General features: G+C 39.0%; 2 protein-coding genes across 20 annotated transcripts in view; one reads left to right on the top strand and one right to left on the bottom strand.

Moving 5' to 3' along the window:
- The window catches only part of rad51b (RAD51 paralog B), a 209670-nt gene that overhangs the window by 124328 nt on the left and 61077 nt on the right, over nt 1–24265 (bottom strand). The window lies entirely within an intron of this gene.
- LOC147800653 (uncharacterized) lies at nt 6342–21083 on the top strand. Of its 3 annotated transcripts, none has more exons than XM_087131970.1 (2): nt 6342–7886; nt 20651–21083. In XM_087131970.1, the coding sequence occupies exons 1-2, from the start codon at nt 7042–7044 to the stop codon at nt 20766–20768; spliced, it is 963 nt and encodes a 320-aa protein (XP_086988096.1). In that variant the 5' UTR covers nt 6342–7041; the 3' UTR covers nt 20769–21083. The 3 variants fall into 3 exon arrangements, with proteins under 3 accessions (XP_086988096.1, XP_086988184.1, XP_086988127.1); XM_087132058.1 differs by lacking the exon at nt 20651–21083 and adding an exon at nt 10244–14808 and having other exon boundaries at nt 6345–7886; XM_087132001.1 differs by lacking the exon at nt 20651–21083 and having other exon boundaries at nt 6349–14808.

Genomic DNA, 24265 nt, shown 5'->3' with positions numbered 1-24265 from the left:
ATTTACGCACGGCATGATGGTGGTCCCAGCTGCGCCTTACGCTTTGCATGAGAGACAATCATGCTACGCTGAATGTTCCACACTTCATCATTTTTATGCTCTGATGGAATGTTTACTTAGTCTCACACCGTTCTTGTCACAGGGCCTAATTTTTGTTCTCTCTCTAAAAGGAGAACAGAGTACTTTTTAATGGCAGTTAGGGGTGAAAAACCTGTTTAGAAAAAGGGATGTGTTAATAGAGGACCAACTTTAGGTGGCCTGGTGGCCATCTTGGATTTTTGCCGGCCATCTTAGATTTTGAACAAATTTCAAGATGGCGCAAAATCTTATTTTGATCAGTATGGTCTGAAGTACCAGAATCTGTTGAGAAAACCTTGACAGGAAAAAAAAAGGCAATTTTTACTTGGCTAAGCCCTGTCTATAAAGAGAGCTGCGACTGAGCAAAATGTATCTTGTGCAAACTTCTTTTTATTGTACACAGCGAAATAAACAAAAGGGGTTGTTTCCAGACTTGTGGATTGGGGCGGTAGGATGTGAACCCCCGTGTAAAATGGCACAGCAATCAAAATGTGTCAAATAAACAAAGAGGGGGTGAGTTCAAATGGTCACTGATTTTCAGCTCAAGTTTTCAAACGTTGCATGGCATTTAAACTTCTAAAATGGTTTGGGGTGTGGAAAATTCAAGAGCAACACCTTTCAACAGAAAAACTGTAGCCCAGACTACACATGGCTATTTTTTGGTGAACATCTCTCTGGAGTTCCTACTCCTTAATTTTTTTTTCAAAGAACTATCTGCAGTACTCACAACAAAATGCTCAGGGGTAATTTGCATACACTGGGAGCAAGGCAGAATTACACCAAAATCCATTGCATACATTCTATTTTCATATTTCTACTTTTCTCCTTTTGGAACACACACAGGAAACAAGAACATCAGTAAAAGTTAAAAATAATTTTAAACTACATTAAATTAGTTATGTCATTTATCGAACATTCCATGCTGTTGTTCATGTATCTCTTACAGAACATGGAAATAAAGCTGGAAGACTAGCAAACTTGAGTTGCACCTGGGTAAGAAGCAAAGAGAGACAAGGTGTTTCGCCCATGGACAAACTTTAACGCCACTATCTGTGTGTGACCCCACCAACATCAGCCAGACAGTCACCCACGTGATCCTGATTCTTAAGCCCACAGAGCTATCACACTCACAGAGATGGCAACTTTTTCAAAATGAAAAAGAGTAATCCTATCGCACTTCCAGTTCCAGTTTTCTGACCAATCCTTTTTTTTCGGCGCGACCCTATAAAATCCTGTCGTCTTTTCTTTCAAAACAAACACCTGTCGACAACTTCTTTTCATGTCAAAACACTTGTACCGGTATTTACCTGACTAGCATTGTGCAAGTGTGAATTTTAATTACATGTAATTGTTAATTATATTTCCACATTAATTCTAGTAAGTTCTTATTTTAATCAATTTTGGGGCAATTTTTAGCAACTTTCGTCCCATCTAATCAGCACAAAAAAATGGTCAAAAAATCCTTACCTACCGACCCTATTTAATCGGAAGCAGAGCTATTTTTTCTGGGCCTAACTAATGTGATTCTTGGTGTCACAAGATCCAGTGTGGGCAATGTTTATCATGTCACAGTTACATGCGTTGCAAAAGACGTAAGCTTCTCCATGACAAGACTTTGTAATTAAGGCCCTTTTTAGAGGTGTATTCATCCCTGAACTTCTGCTCACTTGTTGCCACAGTGCAAAATAAGTCCATTTGCTCACCAAATATCCAAGAGTCAAATCCTCGACAGTCCTCCACGTGGTCAACAGTACAATGCAGGGACGTAGACAATCATATTGCATATGAAGTGGAATCGTGCCTATTCGCCTCCTGTTCATCAAAGCATTAATCAGGGCGAACGGATGATTTAACCATGCTGGTTTCTGCCGTTACTCACGCAGTTTGTATGCAAAACCTGAGGGATACCTGCGACACATTTCTGACGCCTGCATACCAAGGCCTGCTCTGTGCTAGCTTACGTAGAGTTTATACACACTGTCTGGTTTTGTACCTTTGAGTTGGAAATTGTAAAAATCTTAGTCTGGATTGTACAGTCATAAATGGACAAAACAAATCGTAAAAACAAGTTGGCATCTCTGCACTCATCAACAGCAACATGCAGCTTTGCCTTAAAGCATTGCACACAGACATAAGTATGGTCACCATAGGATTATACATGAAAGTATATCCTATTACACTTCACCATTACACATTTGTGACCTGTCACCACAAAATGAGCTGAAACTTGGAATTTTCAAACACTGAAATTGGTGTTTCTTGAATAAGCAGAAAGAGAGCTTTTCAATGGTATTTACATGAAACACTTAACGTAAAAGTATGAGGTGACTACGTGGCATTATTCTGGCAGCTTTGCGTCTTTATTTCTGACATTGTTTCAACATTTCTGACTGGGCAGAACTAATGCTATCGTTGAAATTGCTGAGAAAATGACATTTTAAAATATCTTACCCTGCTAACAAAATTGGAATTAAATAGAGGGGTTACTCTTTTAAAAAATTACAAAATGCCAAAATTGTCTTCCACTTCAATATTTGACTTTGAACCCTCCAAACAGGAAAGAACAGAATGTGACTTTACACTCAGTTTGTCGTGCCAGGTCACATTTGGGTTTTTTTTCAAAAGCATTTTAATCTGTTGCCACCGGTAAGGCTTACGCTGGTCTGCTGGTCTGCTGGTCAAGGTTTCAGCACTTTAACGAGCTAGTGGCTATATTTTGTTCCCGCACTGAGAGTCTGAAGTGTCTATTTGTAAAGCTTTGATCAACCAGGACAGTTGGAAAACGGTTCCCGTTTAGATGGACAGAATGTTTGCATCAGTACAGTCTATGATTACCTACCAGCAAAATGAATAGCGATGTTCATGGTGGTTAAAGAAAGTGATAGAAGTGAAAACTGGGCAGAACACCATTCATTTCAAAAGAAAAGTATAAAACTTCTCTTTGTTGATTCTTGCTTTCACTTATTTTTCGTAAAAAAGGCTGTGGATATTCCTTTTCCTAATGCAAGATAATCAAAAGTTAGAAATAAAGCTAACAAACTCAGTATGACTATTAAATATTTCTTTTATTTTGAACAAAAAAGCAACACCTTGTTCTCCGATGCTGTGCACGTAAATGGAAGTGAATCATGAAGGTTGATGTGTCATTCAATGGTTTAATTGATGTCACAATCATAAAAAATACAATTCAAATGTTTTGGTTGAAACAACTGGCAAGCCAGTAACAAACTACAAAGCAGCTCCTGAGACAAGGTGTAAGTGACACTTGGAAATTGAGAAAACATAATTCTAGAAACCTCAAAATATGGAAGTCCACTTGACATGTTTTCCTGAGCCAACCTTGCCGAGAGGAGAATACTGGTAACATGACTATTTTATTTATTAAAGCAAAGTGCTGGTTGTATTCATTCCCGGCAATAAATGGCAGTCCTGAAGGCTTTCAGGAGGGACGGGGGTTATTTGGGGAGCTGAAATCACACTCAGGAAGAGTGGATGAAGATGCACCACAAAGGTTATCAGAGCCAGTACCTGCCTCCAGCAAGTTAAGAGTCAAGGGAGAGATAGGAGGGGGGGAAGGTCTGTGCATTAGAGGTCAAGAGGAGAGGTGGCTAGTGTACCCAGCTTTCCAAAAGAATGACGCTGATGTCATGAACCTTACGCAAGACGTCCCTTCCACTACGTCACACCTGACTTTGGCTGATGTCGGGCTTTGCGTAAGGTTGGCATTTCCATTTTGGGAAGAAGAAAATGGCTGTGTGATGGAAGAGAACAATTATGTTTATCATGTGTTAACTTGGGAACTCAAGGCTGGTATATGAGGCTGGCAGGTGATGAGAGGGGAAAAATGGAATTGCAGAGATAAAAAGCAAGGATGGAAAGAACTTTAGAAGAGAGTTTCAGTCAATAAAAAAAGTTGCATGCTGCAGGGATGCAGTTAAGAAATTATCTATTGAGTAAAAAGTTTTTTATGTCCATGTGGAATTTAAGAACGATTTCAAAAAATAAAAGGTCTATGACTGGTCAGCAGATGAATTACACAATGGTGACAAGCCACTGTGTGAAGCGGCCGGCACCAGTATCTGCAAAGTACCAGTGGTCAGGCTATGCAGCTGGTCACAATGGGCCAATCATGGATAAAACAGGCATGTGACCATAATGGACAGGCAGTCAAACTACAGAAGTGATCCTAACAGCCATATTGCTGAAAGGTCCATGCTTCGTTTTCATGTTCCATTCTTAGTACTGCTTTTTAATTACCACTGAAAACAAACTTAAAAGAAGGTATGCTGTCAACACACACAAAAAGTCAATGCACAAGTTCATATCTTTTCTATTAAAAGTATCACCAAGAACTATTGCTTTTTGGAATCTGTTTCTTTAAGGCCACAGTATTTTGATTGCAATTTACCCAAATTCCCTTTCCTCCAATAAACATTCTGAGCTCTGCCTTTCAGTTCATCAAACAAGAACATACAAAAAGATACAAATACCAACTATTCCTCAAAAAAGAAAAACAACTGATGTAAAAACATGTGCAAATAATAGTAAGAATAAGTGCACATGCACATCAGCTAAAAGCTGTGTAAGTCCAACTCTCATCCATCACAATTTTTGTAGGAAACACAATTAATTGTTCCAGTAAACCAACATGTACGCATAACCCTCAGCTTGATCAGGGATTAGTTTGTGTGATTCTCCAAAACATTTTTGAACAAAATCTGAGAAATTGACAAAAAACTAAAAACATGTAAGCAGCAACCTGAAGCAACATTTAATAGCTCAGAGTTATCACTGCACTTACACTTGGACGGTATGGTTGAAACTGTTCAACCATTACCTCTTTAAAAAAAAAATCATTATTTGAACAACTTTTAAAAGCTCAATTTAAATTTCCACCTCCCTCTTCCGTTTCCCTTTTTTTGCCCAACAAAGCATATGAAAATGAAAAAAAAACAAACAGAATAGAAACCAAATTACTAATGTAACAAAATACAGAAGGCAGTACCAGCATATTAAAAATTTCTTCTGGCCTGATCAGAAATGATACCAGCACAAATTTTTGTGAGTAGCTTTATTTCTTTATAAACAATGTGTTTGACTCACAGTTTTGCCCCAGGAAGCCAGTGAATTCCCCTGTCAACCAGTACAGGTACATAGCTTTTCTCAACTGGCACCAGCCCGTTGAGAAAAGAGCTTCAAATTAATAATATCACCACAAGAGCCTAACACAGTCTGTATTGTTTAAGTACATGTAGCTAAATCCAGCTGCACCAGTTTGCGCCTTTTTTATGCGTTAGCCTGAGGGGACCCAAAATTGTGATATAATATGGGCCGGAGATAATGAACATGGGGTCGCAATTAGAAAACCCTTTACAGCATAGTGCATAAGGCCTCACACTGGATGGTTCCATGCAGCTAGCATTTGAACTGCCTGGCATACCGTGCACTACAGCAATTTCTTGTGGGCCAGAATTTTCCCATGAGAGATGCACAGACGCCTGTCAAAATATCCAATATACATTCTTGATCAAATGCAAATGGCACAACGCATACACGATTCTGACAAAGGACCCCAAATAATGATTTACGGGTTAGTCTTGATTGCAAAATGCCCTCATTCATGGCTGAAATCGTAGGGACTGTATTAGTGCAATATCTCGTCCATTCTGTTTATAAAAAGCATCCATTTATTTCATTTGTTTCAGCCATCGCTGAGCAAATGAAGTGGTCTCTGAATGCCTTCCATAAATGCAAAATATGCATGGAGGAAATTATAAGGAATCTTCCACTAGGAGGTCCGGGGGTGGATGGGCCATTTCTGCTGGCAGTTTCTTCTCACTCACTGTTTTTACTGCTCAGCTTGCTTACTCAAGTAAAGACAGCTGGATGTTTGTACATCTCGCTCAGTGCATTGTACCACAGAAGGCACAAAGAACTGGTATGGTAGGGTGATGGCTTTGAACAGTGAGGGACTCATGCAACAGTCTGCGGGAATGAAGTAGCAATATCTCTGTACAGATGTACAAATTATCATTTTAATTAGATTGAGAATTAAACCCTGATTCATCTGATTTTCAATGGTAGAAAAAAACCTCTGTTGTAGTGAAATAAAAACACCCCGTCCATGGGTAGAATGGTACCACCCTGACATTTACCAATGAAATCCCATATGACACGCAATTAATTTACATGATTTAGGGCTATGCCTCTACACAATTTGGTAGTAGCACAGGGATAGTGTGCACACAGACAATGTACAACAAAAAAAAACTGAGATAGAGGCAAAATAATCCTCGCAATTCACAGTACAGCTAGCTGTTTCTGAACCAGCCCCAGTAATACTCTATTGCATAACCCATACAACCAATTGTTTCGTGCATTTACTGTCAGTGCTGATTGCCGGCAATGTCATGTGACTTGGCCAATGTCAGAGGTTGCATATCTGCATGACGTGCTGCACTGGCCAAGCCAGGCACTGGTCGACCGCAGAGTGTGAAGGAAACGTCTGTGGCTTGTGTCATAGGAAAGGATATTGAGTAGGGGGACAGCACTGCCTGTACATGTACACTGAGCACGCATGCACATTGCCAGTGTACGCCTGCCATTAGTTGGATGTAATAATCACCGGGCTAAGTTATCGGTGTGTTAAATTATGATGAGCATCAGTCCGCAGGTTGTGTGAGTTCTGTGTGTCCACAGCTGTGGATGTGTACAGATATATCATGTGCTGCTTGCCAATGACAATGTAAATAATTCCAATTTATCTTGCTGGGCTTGTTTCCACTGCATGGACATACATCAGCAATGCTGCCTGTTTGTGCACGGGATTCACAAGGCTGCACAGATGAGCCATGATGTCCCTGGATCAGCTCCCCTAATGTGTGGATTTACCAACCAGCGAAGGAGGGAGGCTACCATGTGACGTGTGGGATCAGAGCATGGCTAGTGCTGGCATTCGCTCTGATGGTATTCGGGCTATTCTGTGACAGTCACCTGGGCTCCCGGCTGAAGATGGGCCTAGCACCTAGCTTCCCCATCGAAATGGAGCCTATTTCCTTCGAGCCTTCGGAGTTCTTCACCAGTACCGGTAAGCGCCGTGTCGTGAATAACCAGGAGCTGGTGGTGCGGTGCCACGCCACATCATTCCACCGTATCCACGAAAATATATACGGAGATATGCTGGAGGCCAGGCGAAAGTTTCTCGTTCCTAGACAGCACTTAGAAAAAGTTGATTTTGATGAGCTCTCGCGTGAATACCCGCACTGGAATGCTGCCAACATAGCAGAATTCCGCATAGAGTTTATTAATCATGATCAGGACGAAGACGCACTGCTCAACTTTGAAGACACCTGTAGAACTCTGGATAAATTAGGCGACAATTCACCTCTGGATCTAAGATATCACTACTACAAGGAGACCATGACGCCAGAGCTGGAAAAAGTAGATTTCCACGACTTTTTAAAACTGTGCGATAAACTACGCCAAGCAAAGGACGAGATGGACGCTTACGGACTTCCAATGCCGACGGGAATATCACCACTTTCTAAACAACGAAACACCATGGAGAGGTTAGAGCGACAAGCCCTAGCCGGGGCCCAGGGTGGACACAACTGTGAGTGTCCAGCCGTGGAGGCCGGTGGCGAAAACCGACATGAGAATCCAAGCCGTAGCCGATCGTGCAAAGGGAAATGTAAAGCTAGTGTGGGTCGAGTGGATCACTACGCCCTGCGACAGCAGCAACAGCAGGAGTTTGGGGATCCCTGGGAGCTACGACCAGACTTCATCCCGAAGGCTGTGGATGAAACAAGGTACAGTTCGGATGACTCCATTGTTAATGTTGACAGGGTAACATGACACAGATATTTTCTAGGTTCCGTAAGCAATAACCTGTACGATGCGCAAACAGCCAAAGTACACACTCGACTGAACCTTCCAAACAAGTTGCGATACGATACGAAAAACTGAACCACGGAAAGATTTGACTGAATTAACAAACGTAAAACAAGAAGAGAAATTACAACGCATTCTTGACAGGTTTTCCAGCTGTGAAAAATTGCAATACACTATGTGTATTGAACAGTGACGGAAAGAACAAAACACACGAAATAAACTGAAACAAAGAAGCAGTATATGCAAGTATTTACATACAGACAAGATATAAAGTACTATAGCTGTTAACAATCGTAATAATGTTTAAAAATCCCTTTCAATATGGGTTTGCTTATTGAAGTATTAATGTTGGACTTCCAAATTAAATTTGAAATAGATGCTGGAATGCCATATCCCTGAACAATATCCAGATACTCTTGAAGTTTGATTGATGGTTGCTCATGCCATGATCATGTGACAAAGAATTGGCCACATTTTACAAAGGAAACAACCTTCCCTGGTTTTAGTGTAAAACACTCATTAATGCTGGTTCTTTAAATTTCCACATCAAGTCAAGCAACTATGACAAGAACTTCTTTCATGGAAGTCACCAGTTCGAGCGTTTTTATTCAGGGAAAGGTTTATAATTTGTCGCCAATTTTGCAAAGTTCAAGCTTCAATAGTGCCTGTGGTATGGCTACAGTTCACCAGTATGTTGTACATATGATTTTCTTTTCCTCCGTAATAGTGTACAATTTGGCATGCGTATTGCTTACAATTGACTGTGCTTGACACATCTACACAGGGTTCCAGAATATATCAATCAAAAAGTGAAAGTCTTGGTCCCCTAACCCTTACCCTCAAAATGAAGGGGATGGGGGAAGTGTACCAGTTTCAAGTGGTTGTCTTTTTCTTCTCAATTGAACCCTTTGTTGAGCTGTCATATTACAGTACAGTTATTGGGTGTCTAGAATTACACTGCATAGGCGTCTTTAACTAAATAGGCCTACATAGCCTGCTTTTTCTCCCCCGTACAATTTTGCACCTACAAAGTGCTCCTGGCATAATATACATGTATCTGCCTAAAATTAAAAAAAAAGTCAAGTACAATTTCTTCTTCATTCGTAGTAGGAAAATATTTTCTATGGACAGATATTGCAATATTTAACATTATGGCTTTGGTATCTCGTTTCCAAGTAGACTATATACTATTCCCTTTTTATAAAGCCTTGTACAAAAGATGTTTTTTACAATCTTAGTCATGAATTTGTGGTCGTTTTATGGCATCTTTCTCATTCAATTCTTCCCATTATGTTGACTTATTTAACATTGATTGCAATCAAGTCAAAGTCATGTCTTTTCATCACTTCAAATTGCAAATATGTCACATGTTCAATCTTACACTACTCTTCTCTTTTTTGATGATGTAACATAAATTTGTTAATGATTAACTAAGATACTTCTTAGCAGGATCTTCAAACAGCGAGGTCGAAGCACCTCCAAATGTCAGCTTACATGGCAGGGATTTAACTAGTGTTTGCAAACGATTTTTCCAAATACACAATATTGCTGAATACTGTCTACAAATCCTTTCTTAAATGTACTGCTGCTGAGGCAAAATGTGTCTCACTACGCTCAGCTGAATAGAATTTTAGAATGCACAGATGCAATAAATAAACTTGTTTATTCATTTCAAGCATTTCAGTATTCAAAGATCACATAATCGATACTGATTTTGATTGTGTCTCTTTGATTTTTTCCCCTTGAAAGTTAACTTTATTGATCATCAATTTCGTGTGTATCATTGAGCTTTGTAAAATACTTGTCACACAAGACAAAAAAAAAGACAAATCAAACCATTCAAGTCATTTATGGCTTAGACAATTTTGGTGTGAATATTTCTTTTGAAATGCTAGCTAGATCCCTGCTGGTTGGTGAAATAAATAATTCAATTTGTTGACATGTGATTGAGTGCAATGACATGAATGTCATATTTTTGGGTGGAGCAATATGTACATGCTTTATGGTTAACTAATTGACAAGAAATACACCCCTTTATGAAAAAAAGCCTACGAAGATCTCTAAGCATCTTTCCGACTTTCACGGTTCTAGGCCTGGAACTTGCTTTAAAAATTTGGCACAATAACAACTTCATGCTTGTATCAGTTTTTTGTAAACATGAAAAACTCACGTCAGTACAAAATATCTGCCATCAAGCTCTTTCAACCCTAATTATTCACAATGATATTTACAACCTCACAAAATCCTGATTTCATTTTATTTCTTCATTGCACAGGTTTAAAGTATACATATGGTACAACTGAAGATGTGTGATGTTCTCAATATGATCTAACAAGCGATGCCCATCAGTATCCAGAACAGTCATCTCTTTCCCTGTAAATACACAATACTTTTTACCTAACTGGAGTACACAGTGTACATTAGCATGGTACTAGGCCTGTTCAATATTCATTTTTTCTGAAACCGATGTATCTTAAAAAAAAAATATTAGATATTATGCAATATTCGATATTATCGTGATGAAGTCATTTTTTCCTGGGGGGGCTTCACGTCCGCCACCATTGTGTCACGAGGTCTGCATAAATAAAGTTCGATCACATGATCAGACGCCAACAGTGCCGTTCCCTGAAGCGTGTGTTGGCCTAAATGTTACTTTTCATTGGGCAAACCCAACTTGAATTAATTTCTAATTTGTTTTTAATACCACCAGAACCAGAAGAAAACTAACTTGAACATTTTTAATAAGTGAAAACGGTTAATCATTGTGCACCTTGAAGTATCTTTCACATGCCAAACCAAAAACAAGGAAATTTTGGTATTGCGCGCTGCACCATCTTCCATCGCTGGTTACCATTGAAAGCATCTATAGCCACGATATTAATTCAGATGGAATGAAACCAACAAAGTCAAGTTCAGCTACTAAGTAAACTACCGATGTATGTACACGTCCCCTTGGAAATCTCAAACGCCATTGGGTGTCTAGAACGAATGGGCGGTATAAGCATGGAGCAGCAACAAATGACTGTCACGTGGTACATTAACCACATGGTGCCGGGGTTTCCGGTATCGCTCTCCTTCGGTTGATACGCATAGCTGCCCGAAATCAGACAGCAGAGCTGGGCCTTGTAACAAAAGACCGTACTCTGAACAAAAGACCAAGCTGCTGGGAATTGCCAACATATTTTCAGTTGCCAACAGCGGAGGAAATCCATCACTGTTTTGAATGATTATACCACTGTTTGTGGCATTCAGTGCAAGCGGATTACCACCTGGGACAAAGGTGCTACAGGGATGAGCGATACAATACTGCTACATGCTAATCTGGTTTGCATTTGAAAAGACGCCAGCAGCACACTAGGCCAGTTTCGGGAATAAAAGAAAATTACGCAACACTGCACAATCTGGGCTCTGGGCAGGCCTGGCTGAAATTCTCGGGTGTCAATAGATGTTGTCTGTCAGATTAGAGTAGCCACCAGACAGTCATTTCTGTGAGTGTAAACGTCCAGTAAATGAAGTTATGAATTTATGAAGAATTTTGAAAACGTAAGATCTTGAAAATCCCCCGGGTATACGTCATACAACTTCAAATTAAACCCGGCGGCATATGGTTAAAAAGAGCTGTCTACCAGACAATCCAAAAAATATGAATTGAGCCCCAAATTGCCTTATTTCAGTGAAATTAAAGGAAACGAAGTTATTTTCTGTAAATCTTTGGGAATTTGTATCATTACAAACATACAGACCACTGTTGCTCTGAGTGGCTTCTTTTTCCATGTGGTACCACAGAACCGAATGCACTTGGCCACACCCACTATTTTACATAAATTAAGTTATGACTATGTACCAAAAGTCATATTTTCCCAAAATTCACGTCAATGTTACTTTGGAGTTTATTGTTGTTTGAACTTTTGGAAATAATGTTCGTCAAACTACGTACAATGTTTTCCTCAGTGATAAAAGCAAGATTTTAGTGACAAATATGACACTTCTGGATAAGTGGAAAATACAAGAACACTGTGATTGAGCTTTCATGAAGTCCAAATAAATGATGTCATTAATGCCCTGTAAAATCAACTGCATATCGGCACGGGTATTGAGACAACTTGAATCCTGGGCCAATGGTTCCCTTAAGTGTGCATTTGTGGCGCTGATCAGTGACTCGGCACTCAGACTGCATGTTCAATTCCGTTCTTGTCACTGGACGAAAGCAATGCGGTTATTGCTCCACTAACTTAGCAGTGGAAGTACAAAGAGAGAAAAATAAAGCAGTTTCGACAATTATCATGATATCGAACAGGCCTAGCATGTACACTTTCTAACCAAGTCACCTTAAAATGCAGGGCTTCTCGTGTTACTCAAAAAGTTTCTGAAAGATTTTCTAAAAGAGTAAAACATAATTTCTGTTGGGCACTAAGAAACACACAACACAAGGATGAAAACAGGAAAACGATTCTAGTTGCCATCCTGAAACAACTGAAGTGATATGCACCATTAGCTCTAAATAATAACAACTACTAAATCTGGGGAAGCAGCATAACTTGGTCAGTTTCAAGCAACATGACTTACTGGGAAAAAAAGGCCAGAAAAATCAGGCTTGTTGATACAGTGGCATTTTGTCACAATCTGAAGAAAAATATCACAAACGTACAGAATTCTGGCTCAAGTCCTCCAGAATTGCTCTTCATCACTTTTCTAGTAATCCCATCTTTTTAATTGGAAACCAAAATCAAACATGCAGCTGAATGACATCTCCTCTTTAGTTATTTCAATTCAACTGTGTTGATAACACAGCTGTGATATTCTGATGTATAAAGGAAGTGCGGTCAAAAAGATTTTTTTTTTTTGGAAATCTAAAAGTTGCAAAAAAGAGGTTTTTATATGTTCAAAATAATTAAAACATTTACAAAATGTTTATGCTTTTTACCAATCTTTGTTTGAATATCTTGTGGATAGTTCATCATTGCAAAACAAAAACATACCATACAAGATCAGGTTAAACCAAACATTACAACATTAGACTGATGCCTCATGGTAATTACAAATGAAAATCTATCTGACCTTGTGTTGATATCCTCTGCTGATGCATACATGTATTTCATCTGAGGAGGTGTTCGGGAATTAACAGAAGGTAAATGAATTCTAGTTAATTAATGACCCATCCCCCCACACACCCACGCTCCTGGTGACATTCTGTATTGCGATCTTAAACACCAGGAACTTGCCACCACAGCATAATACCTCCGCCTATCACATCTTTTCTTTTCTTTTTTTTACTCTGAAAAAAGCCATGAAAAAAGGATGGCAGAGATGTTCACTATGTGCTTTTGATACAGTAAGTCAAAATATACATCAATGAATTGCAGTGCTCTTTTAAAATAATGTCCTATTTTATCACTGAAAATGTTTTACCTGGTTTAAATACACCTGTTTCTAAATAAGATGGCAAATGCAGATGTTTTGGTAAAAAGGTTCAAGGTTCTTCAAATAGAAACCATCATAAATTTTGAGTCTTTTTAAGAAATCTTTTCAAGTGACCTCTGATTAGATTTGCCAAGATATAGATGAGAAAGACCTTTTTAGGGCAATATAAATTATACAAATCTTCATTTCTGGGGAATACTTACCTTGATATTAAGTGCTGGTTGAGGCAATCTAAACTCATCAATTTTTTATGACACCAGAATTTTTTTACGGAAAGTAAAATCAATTCAGAATCAGATTTTAAGAAGTTTCAACTTCATGCAGGACAGGACTCCTAAAAAATTGGAAAAAGCTGAATTACAGATGGGCGATTTTGACATGAGTTTTAGGACATGGCTACCATCAACATAGGTTGCAATAAATGTTCTTATTTTTATATCCAGTGTGCTTGACGCATGCATCCAGTAAATTATAAATGTTGCACTTTATTTCTGTTTGACTTTGGGGTGAGATTCGATGAAAAAAATTTTAAAATAAATAAAAGTAATCTTCACTGTGCAATTTTTACTTTTTTTTAGTTCATGATACAAACATTGTTACATACCTTAAACAATCTTTCTCCGTGATTTTTTGAACAAAGTACTATTTAGTAATGTTAAAAACAATTATATAAAAATGTGAATTTTTTCAGTTTTTCTGGGTGTTATTTAAAAAAAATTGTCAGGCATATGATATTAAACAACTAGACAGCTTGTTATAAACTAGACTTGATATTTTCCGCCTTGTATCTAACAGAGACATTCGTGCAATTAGACTTTGCAGAAAAGAAAAAAAAGAAATCTGTCATTCAGTTTCATAGGTAGCAAACACACTGATTTGATCTTGCAGGATTTTTAAAACTTGAGTGGCGTGAATTTGGTGGAGTTGGTTACATAAAAACAGCTTTGGATGGGACTTACACGGGAAAGCTGCGAACATTTGGATTGTGCCCATTTATGCATTATGTGGTGTGTAACTGTGCCAATTTGTATAATTATGCCCACTCCTGCATAATTAGGCAAACTGGGAATCATAGTTGCAGATATGAATATGTCATAAATACAAGTTCCATTTTTTTAGCATATTTATGCACATCATGACTATTCATGCCTATTCATGCCTGCTTATGCATATCTGTGCCAATCAAAAGCTGTTAGTTGGGATGAATGCCCATTGCCTATATTGGCCTTAAAACTTGTACATAAAATTAGGTGTGTTGATACCATGTATTGATTACTACCAATTTTTTTACAAACCCTCTCCCAGAAATAATTTCCAGGATTTACCAGTGTTCCTATGATTGTCATTATCCCCTTGAAGGGTTTAAAAAAAAAGAAGCAGATTGGAACTTTAAAACAGCAATTTCAGCATTTAAGATTACATCTTGTCTGTCTTTTACCGTGTGTTCTTTTTTATCTGTCTGCTGTCTGAGCTTTAGTTTACATGCGTTTAAAATGGCACTTTCGCCAAGTTAAGTTTAAACGCAAAATCTCCATGTAATGAAATAACGTGTTTGATTTTCAAATTCTGAAGAATACACATCATTTACATCTCCATGTAATGAAATAACGTGTTTGATTTTCAAATTCTGAAGAATACACATCATTTACATTTTAGTGATGTTCTTATTTAAAATGACTGCGCCACCCTCGCAATTTTAATAAATTCTTTAAAAAACAAAAAAATTTCAATCATTTACATCAGTTTTCCTTTACAGAAAAATAATTGTACATCCAAAGAAAATGTCAAACAAAATTATTAGAAAAAGGTTAAGTCCTAAAATAGTTACTGTAAATCAACACAAGAAATTTAAAACAAATAAACAAGAAAATCCAAATAACTACAGAAGAAATGAAATTAAAAAGGAGAGTCAAACAACAACCCCTGGGCAGTAAGTGTGACTGATATTTGTAACCACGATGTGTTTCGTGGTCTCCTTATACCCAAAGACATATTGCTCAGAGTATCCAAGATTGTGTACGCTGGCACCATGACTCTAAACATTCAATTCCCATTCAGAGTGGGTTCAGGCCCCAGATCCCTTTGAACAGCAAACTTAAACCCCTGGATGATCAATATTGGTTTATTGGCCAATTTAGTCATTGTCCTCTAGAATCCAAATGCTGGTAGATCCTTATGCCCACGCAGGAGTACAACTGCCAAGATGAGTCGGCCAAGGACGCTGTACTTGCCTTTCCCATTGCTGCTGTTCCACTTACGTCTACTCGCCTCCTGTGCCCATGCCCAGACAGACATGACAGTCAAAAACGCACAGCGGATTCTGTTGCAACGACTGCAACTGCTCCAGAAATTAGAGTCTCTGAAAAATGGTAATACTTGCTGTTTGTGATGTTTCCATGTGGTCTTTACCTATACATTTGAGAACTCTCAGAAGGATGCTTCAGGCATTGAGCGTCACAGTGTCTGCAAGACGCTACATGACAATGCAAATTTCCATTCTCTTCTTTTCAATTAATTCTCCGCTACCGTTCAACAGAAAAACAAATTCCAGAGGTAGTCCCAGCACATTCAAACCAAATATAAACCTTGATATATACTACAGTAAATCAATGACACAGTCAGTGCTAGAAGAAAAGGTATAATGGCTTCCAAAAGCAGTCAAATGATGCCAAATAAAATCAAGCTTTGCAATGAATCCTTTATAATAAAGTATCATTTAGGTGACATTAATTTCATGGAGGTAATGATAGGTTACATGGGAGTAGAAATGCATGCATACATGCAGTACACAAAGACAGCATATCAAAAATAATGCATCTTTTACTTTACCAATTCTCTAGTACCGTATCTGCACGTGCAAAATCTACAATCCACAACTTAACAGCCTCTAATATAGGAAATTAGGAATGTGAACGACAAGTGTTTGCTTGGACATCCAGATTTTTTTAAAAAAACCTCTCTAATGCATAGTTTCTGGTTTGTCTGGTCAGCCCATTCTGATTCAAGAGGCAAACTGCAGTCTAAATTTACAGTCATAAAAAAGAACCTTAAAAGAACCTCCCCAGTAAAAACAACTCACATGACTACATAACACTCTGAAGATGCAGCCACTGCACACTTGTCCCTAATAATGACCACGTTTTCACAAAAGGTTCTAGAATCAAACTTCAAATTCGTACAAACAAACAGTGGCAATAATTGTCTAAGACAAATCAACGGCATCATTCCTGCAAGTTAGTCTGAGTACCAATGAAGCAATGATCCCACAACTCGTGATGGCATTCTCATACATCCCACCCTCCCAAAGACTATTATCTGTAGCTTCAACAAGAATAATCAAGCGGCAAAATACTGCAGAGTAAAGATTTGTTCCATCACTTTCGGAAATAGCGTCTACACGTTGCATATTGCCGGCCTCTAACATTATGCAGCCTGATGTAATGACCTAATGTTAAAAGACAAGCATGCACGAGACAGACAGAACTTAAGTGAACTTTGATATTTCGGAAATGACACAAATTGAACTTGGATCAGCCACTCAATCTAACCTTGTAAGCCCCCCCTCCCATTTGTACTGTGCATGATGTGTCCTGTTCTTACACAGACAGTCCATGTGGACAGACGGGTGTAGGACAAGGTGAGAGACATTCAATACTTAAGACATTGATTAACACACTCTACTTAATCTGAGATCAATCTCACAGGCAAAATCAACATCAACTATTATTTATTTAGGAAGACTTTTAACGTGATTTTGAAAGATTCCATCAGCCTATATCTGATGCTCTACATATTATTCCCATTTTTTTTTTAAATTTCAGAACAAAGAAAAATTGCTTCTGGAAACAGACACCGGTGTTGTATTACCCGAGCAATCTTGTCTAATGCTGAGTGTCTTCCAGTAGGGAACTATTTCGTATTTTCAACCAACCAAACAACTGATCCTCCAAGTTCATTCTCCAACATCCCGAACCAGCTGTCACATTTCATTTGAAAGATTTTCATCTTTCACTCAGCTACGTGCATCAAATGAAGGCACCAGCCTGATGAGCTCTCAAAAGCCGCTTAACTTGTAAACAAATGCAAAATACATGTTCAGTATCCCCTGAGCACAGGGTCAATGTAACAGAGGTTGTTAAGCAACACAACTCCTGAGGACAGAAAAGATTTGATTCACAAAAAGAGCTTACCAGCTAAAGTGTGTCACTGTGTTTACTGCCTTTGACTGGTTCTCTGCTTGCAAATTTTCAAAGCTCAGTTTTCTGCTTAGCAAATTCTTGAAATAGAATATTCCCCCTCCCCTTTGTTGGTTAGCAGAATTCATCTCTGATTTGTGTACTTCCTTTACAGCAATTTTTAAAACCCGGTCAAACAAACAATAGCTCTATTTGGTCTGTGCTTGGACTTGCTGACAAAACAGTGATGTGTAGGCCTATGGAAATGGAAAATTCAGTGGAATTCACAAGTGTTGCTTTTGATCTGCAACTCCATTTGCTTTGGTTTACAGGATTTTACAGCAGGGCATGAGACTCGTTTGTATGCAAAAGGAAAACCAGATTCCCAATTACAGTGCAATTCCATGTCCCTTTGTTAAAGAGGGGATTTTACCAATTAACTACGGCCCTGTATACACCCCACAAATAACAAATGTGCCATTCGCATGTCATTAGAGAACATTAATTAGGGTGTGCAAAGTGAGAGCGACGTCTGGGAGGCAGATTGGCTGTGGCTTGCTTGGCAATACTGATCCTTCAAGGAATTCGGCCAAGTTCTTGCCTAACTGGAGTATGCAGCAACACTAAGACATATGACCCACATCCGCTTGCAACCAATCCACTGCCAATAATCTGCACACTCCCGCAGCTTTGTTCCATTTCCCAGTTTTAATCAATAGGAAAAAAAAGCCAGATTTTGTGAAAACGGTAATTGTTTTATAAAAACAGCTGGTCCATGACGTCACACTGATGTAAATCTTGTTCAGTGATTTTGAGCCCTTTTTGAGCGGCTCACAGCCGGTAGGAGATGTTGAGATAAGCAGCTCTCGATGGTCCTGCCGCAGCAGTGAGGTCTTGACTTAATTACGCAGTGATAATGGTCCTATTGATGATTCCGCGTGACCTTTTGATTAACTGGGGTCAATAATTGAGTTAGGGAGTGGATGAGGGAGTATTGATTAACAAATGATTACTCGGATAGAGAGCAATGTTGAGATGATTTCAGAGGAATGAGAAAAAAAGTCCTGCAGCATCCAGAATCCTCACAACCATACTTGATAAATTCTTCACAAAACTCAAAATTACTGCAAGGTCAAAATAATCACAATCTATATGTATATTTCAAAGTCTAAATGTAAGATGTTTCAAGTCAGCTTTGATTTTGGGCAGGGCATGATGCCTCATCAAGTTCATTTTCGATGACAATGGCACATGTGTATGAGACATTTTTAACATCAACACTTCAACAATGTCAGTATGACCGTGTTCAACTGCCTCACTCAAACCAGTGCAATTATGAACCTTTTGCAAGTTCTGAGAAAAGGATTTTTATACACAAGATTCCATCTAAGATTTTCTGAGAAATGAAGCAGATGGAAACTGGCATTGAGCAAACCACCTGTTCAATAACTATGCAGCTCTGACATACATATATGAATGTTAAATGTCAAAAAATGATTTACGTGCACAGCATTACGGCTACTTTATTTGGTTCTTTTTCCATGGTAACCATTTTCCCCCCTTTTTTGCACAAGCGATCATCTCTGCTGTAAGAACTGTTGTCAGCCAACTGCAATCTGTAGAGATGAACTATCATAATTTGTAGTCAAAATGACTTCTTTTTCTCAGATCTGGTTTCATTGAGCAAACTTCAAGCTAACTGTCTAATAAGATGCAAAATCATCAAGAGATTTCAAATAATCCTAAATCTGTGATACTCTAGTATTTAATAAATCTAAAACTTAATCCCATTCCGGTCAATTTCTTTATCTTTATAATAAAAACCAATAAATTGGCAATTTGAACACACCTGTCAATAAAAACCCCAAATATAAGTTCCTGCATCAAAACATTCTTCTCTCTTTTTTTTTGCATTTGATAAATGTGTACGGATTTCATATTCCATACATTTTAATTTCTGGATTATCCTGCCATTGTTGATCCGCCCCCCCACTCCCATTCCACTGAACCCTGCCGAAGCTCGCCCAAGTAGAGATATTTCATCTCGGAGAGCAATTTCATTGACGCAACCAGACAGCTGGCCTAATGCACAGTAATGTAATGGCAACTGTTCACCTGCCTCCCACAGAATCAAAGAAAAAATAATTGTGCTCATGAAATAACCGGGATGGAGTGTAACCCTAATCGTCTCCGACATCCGTCCGCCCGCATCTTCCAGTGCACAAGTGTGGCCGAGCCGTTAGCTTTGGGCTTGCACACTGCTCCTTGCACCACAGCACACCATCGCTCCTCTGATTATTTGGCCATACTTCACCAGCCGCGCCTGATGATAATAACCAACGTTTGCCTTCAAATATATTGCCCCAATTTCGCTTGGCCACTATGAGCGTATTTGTCACATCGCAGTGCATTAAGTACAATGTGTATCTTCATAACAGCGACACAATCTCGACTCACACCAACAATACACACAGGCATGTGGGATGTAGATACAATGAAGGGCCACACCGACCCATAGCAATGCCATCGTCAGAGTTTTAAAGATGGCTGCTCTGGTCTAAAGATAAGACATATTAATAGCATAAGAAATACATAATTGATAAGGCAACTCCACACAAACACTAATAATAAGAGGGATCCATTACAGTGGCTTCAATGAGTATGGTGTTACCACTTGTCAATGATCAGCTGTGCATCAGGCAAGCATGTTGCCAGTTTAACCTCTGTCCTTTCTGTCCAGTGTCTTGTCACTGGTTAAAACTGTAGCACAGCACTAGAAAATTGAAATCAAAGGAGCATGCATATGAAATCTATGGGGGTATTATGTTCCTGATGAAAGCTACCAAGCTTGTTTTATTTCGTGCCACTGTCTTTGAACTGAATGATATGCAAACACACGTATCAGCTCACGTCTTTTTAATGTCTTGGTACATGTGTTACTCTTTAGTCTTGGTTTTACAGCATTTGCTGGCAGTGACGGTGCCATGAAGTAAAGTACATGTAGGTCCACTTTCCTCAAAACGAGATATCTTGGTATTACTCAAAAGGCATTCCCGAGACAAAATAACAGTATGCTTTGATTACAGAGCGGATAACGAACTAACTGCTGTGCGGCATTCGGCAACTGAACAATGCCAAACCTTGGCAACCCTTTTCACCCAGTCGAGGTACACCGCATCGCAGCAGACTGGCCATGCCGGCTAGGCTTGCCCGGCCCCATCAGCATAATATATCCTCGGCTACATTTTTGATGAGTCTGACATTTTCACCACATGATGGGCGACCCAGTTTGCCTCAATAATTCATAACGGCAACTGCACACAAATTGCACGGGCTGCTCTCTGGTGGTGGTACAGTCGCGATGGAAGTGAAGGGGGGTGGAAGAGTGAGTCCAAATGTTTATTATTCCTTTCTAAACAAGACTTTTAATGATGAAAGCTAAATGGAGAACGGAAGGAAGGAAAAAAAGCTCTGGGGCCTTTTTTTTTGGAAGGTAATTAAATTCACGCTAACTCCAACCTTTAGCGAGGATCTTTATGTGGTGTTTCAACGTTTATACTGTGTTTCAGAGGAGTCAAGGGGTCACATGACCCCTGCCTATGAACATTATTTCGCATATTAAACAGTAAAGCATTCCTACTAAATATCTGCTAGTTTCAGTAAAATATCTGCAGCAAACCTACATCATTGCCAAAATTAAATTGCAACCACTCCAATGAAAAAAGTTTGCCACAGCCACATGTAAAATTATGTGATGAAAATTACAATTGTAAGTTAGTTTAAAACTATAACTGCTTTCAAATCAAAGATTTAATTGCCTAAAGTTTTGAGAAAATATGTTCCACGTCAGTCTTTATGAACCTTGGCAAAAAGGGCCTCTATAAACTGTAACCAACAACGCTGGCAGCATCTGTTGATTTAAGTTTATTACCAAGTTCTTGGTAATTTTCCATACAAGAGGTTATTTCAACGCATCTTGAAGTTTATTATTTGTTGGGAAACATTTACAATTACATTAAATATGGTCAGAAGTACTAAATGAGAAACCGTTATACATAGTTGATTGAGTCACCTGTGTTGGCTCCTTCTGATCCATTCGGGGCATTTTAAAAAAAAAAAAAATTGGCTGTACAAAAAATGGCCATTTTTTGGATGTGCTTTCAACTTTAACAGAACATTACCAAAGACATTTTAAATCAACTGTCACATAAAAGCTAAAATCAGAACAGAGTCTCCGGTCACTGGGCCAACTTTTCAAATTTTTTGGGCTGCCTTCAGTCTGGCTTTATTGCCGGGGAGGGGGAAGGGGGTGAGGACTACAGGGACGCAAGCAAGTGTAAACAGACAGCTCATTAAACCAGAAATCGGTGACAGCGGTCCAATGCATGTTAAACTTTAAACCTTCTCACCCTCTGTTTTGGAATGATTTTTTGTGTACTCTACACATCTGGATACCAATTTGTAAAAACCTCATTTTGAGTTAGCAATGGATGTTGCGACAGAATGTCAAGATTATGGGTACAAATCATTTCAAGCCCTGCAGTTTTTTGTCTCTTAAATAAACCAGTCATTAGCTTTACTAGGTCACTAGTTTAGGTAGGCGATGTGTATGACAATGTATCATCATGAACCTTTACTTTCAAAACTTGTTCAGGACATGAAGCCCTTAATAGACTTTTTCAGCAAAGTCACTGCAGTCAACTGCCCATAGCTCGCACTACATTGACAAAAGTGGCCCCATCTCCCAAACTGTACCCTTCAACTTTCAGGGATTCATATGTCATTCTGCAAGATTCAGATGTATTGTTGAAACTGCGGTGCAAACAAATTCAAAGGGAGCTGATCGGTTTCAACACCCCTCCCCCCACAGCCAACAGCCCAAACTGTCCTCTAATTACACAGCACAAGTAGCCAGTTTAAATGATAAATTGATTCCACTATTTCTTTTTTCAATTCTTAGCAAGTGCGCAAACAATGAAAATCATTTCCACTGTCACTGAAATACAAATCCTGGTATCAATTAATCTGATGCAGAGGCCTTGAGCTAACTCCAGGTTGAAGCGATCACGATTTTTTTTCATAATGTCAAGGCTAACTATCTTTGCTGATAAATTCATTATAGATGGTCTGCATATAAGTCAGCAAAACACTTGGTGAGGCCCAAGGTTGCCAGAACCTAGACATGTACGTACATGCCTATACAGTTCTATGCAACATCTTCAGTGGTGGTACAAAATGCAGCGGCTTCACATGAAACTGGGCTCTTTCAATCTAGGAGACACAGAAGCTAAGTTATCAAAATGGACAATAAAAAATTGTGTTCAGTAAAATGGGTATCCATGCATCCAACTTGACCTTCATGCCAAAAAAATTAAACAAATAAATACAAAGTAACAAAAACAAAACTCAGGATGCATCTTAAAGGGAATTTGGCCAAAAACTGTGCAGTGGGTCACTGTTAAATAAACGTCAGCCTAAAAGCTTAAGGTCAAATCCCATATAGTATAGTACATCTGCCAAAAATATTACAAGGTATTAAATATAAAGCAATTCATTAAGTCCCAGGAATAAAAGAATCTTCATGTGATTTAACTGAACTCTACAAATGTTAACTCTATTAATGAACAGCAATGCTAACTGTACTACTGAAACTGAATAGTGATATGCCACATTTCGAGAGCTGGACAAATGTATGTAGCTTGTACCAACTGAAGGCATGCGCGAGCATAGCACATACATGCTTTGTATGCGGATATAAAATATGCCAATATTCCAGCATGCACATATAAAGTTTCTACAGTAAGTTTCTCACATGCTGTTAACACTGAATTATGTAAACTTGAAGTGGAAAAATAAAATAAACTGGAGAGGACAGACCACAAATATGAGATATCTTAGGGAAAAACAAATAAGCTGCATGGTGGACTACAAAAATACCAGGTTGTTCTGACGTTGTTATGGGCAAGCAGTCCACGAGGCCGTTATTTCAATTGAAATACCCTGACAGATTTCTAATGCTTTCTTAATCACACTTGATCTGTTGGGAGTGGAGCTGATAATGTCTCCCCTTCTGGATTTCAATATCTGACCGCAAACGGTAGCATGATTGGTGCAGGTCCGGTGTCACGACACACGCGTGACTGCTCGGTCGCCGGAGAGAAAGAGACAGACACAAAAAGTTGGGGGGGGAGGGGAGAAGGAGGAAAGAGGAGAGAGAGAATCGAAATACATGCATGTGTTGACTTATTATTGAGAGTATCCCTGGGGAACCGAGGGGGGGGAACCTAATAAAATTGGATTTGCCAAATGCCAGCTCCTCACTAGACCTGTTTACTAATCTCATTAATGGCGCGCTAGCAGTTCACGTGAACAGGACCAAAGATCAGGCTTACCCTCTGCAGGCACGATACCACCCCCTCCTTTGTCTGTCGTGACACCTTAACTCCTCCCCCCCCATGCCCGCATTAAATCCTATTATAGAAACCCACTGCCATTGGCTAATCACTGAGAAAAACTCTGGAGTAAGGATCCCCCATCATCCACTGTTTGCTGTACTTTATTAAGGTGGGACTCCTTAAGTCCAATTAAATGACAAAAATATGCAGTTTGTGACTTATTTCAATTAATCTTTACACTTATCAATATGGGCAGGACACTCCTCATAGCACACATTTCTGAGTTAAAGAAACTCTTCTTGGACA

This window comes from Acanthaster planci, linkage group LG01 (genome assembly GCF_054643075.1).
Source record: "Acanthaster planci isolate LZ-2023a linkage group LG01, COTS_SCS, whole genome shotgun sequence".
NCBI classification, from domain to species: Eukaryota; Metazoa; Echinodermata; class Asteroidea; order Valvatida; family Acanthasteridae; genus Acanthaster; species Acanthaster planci.
Note: the sequence above shows the minus strand (reverse complement) of the source record. Positions and strands in the feature narration are given on the sequence as shown.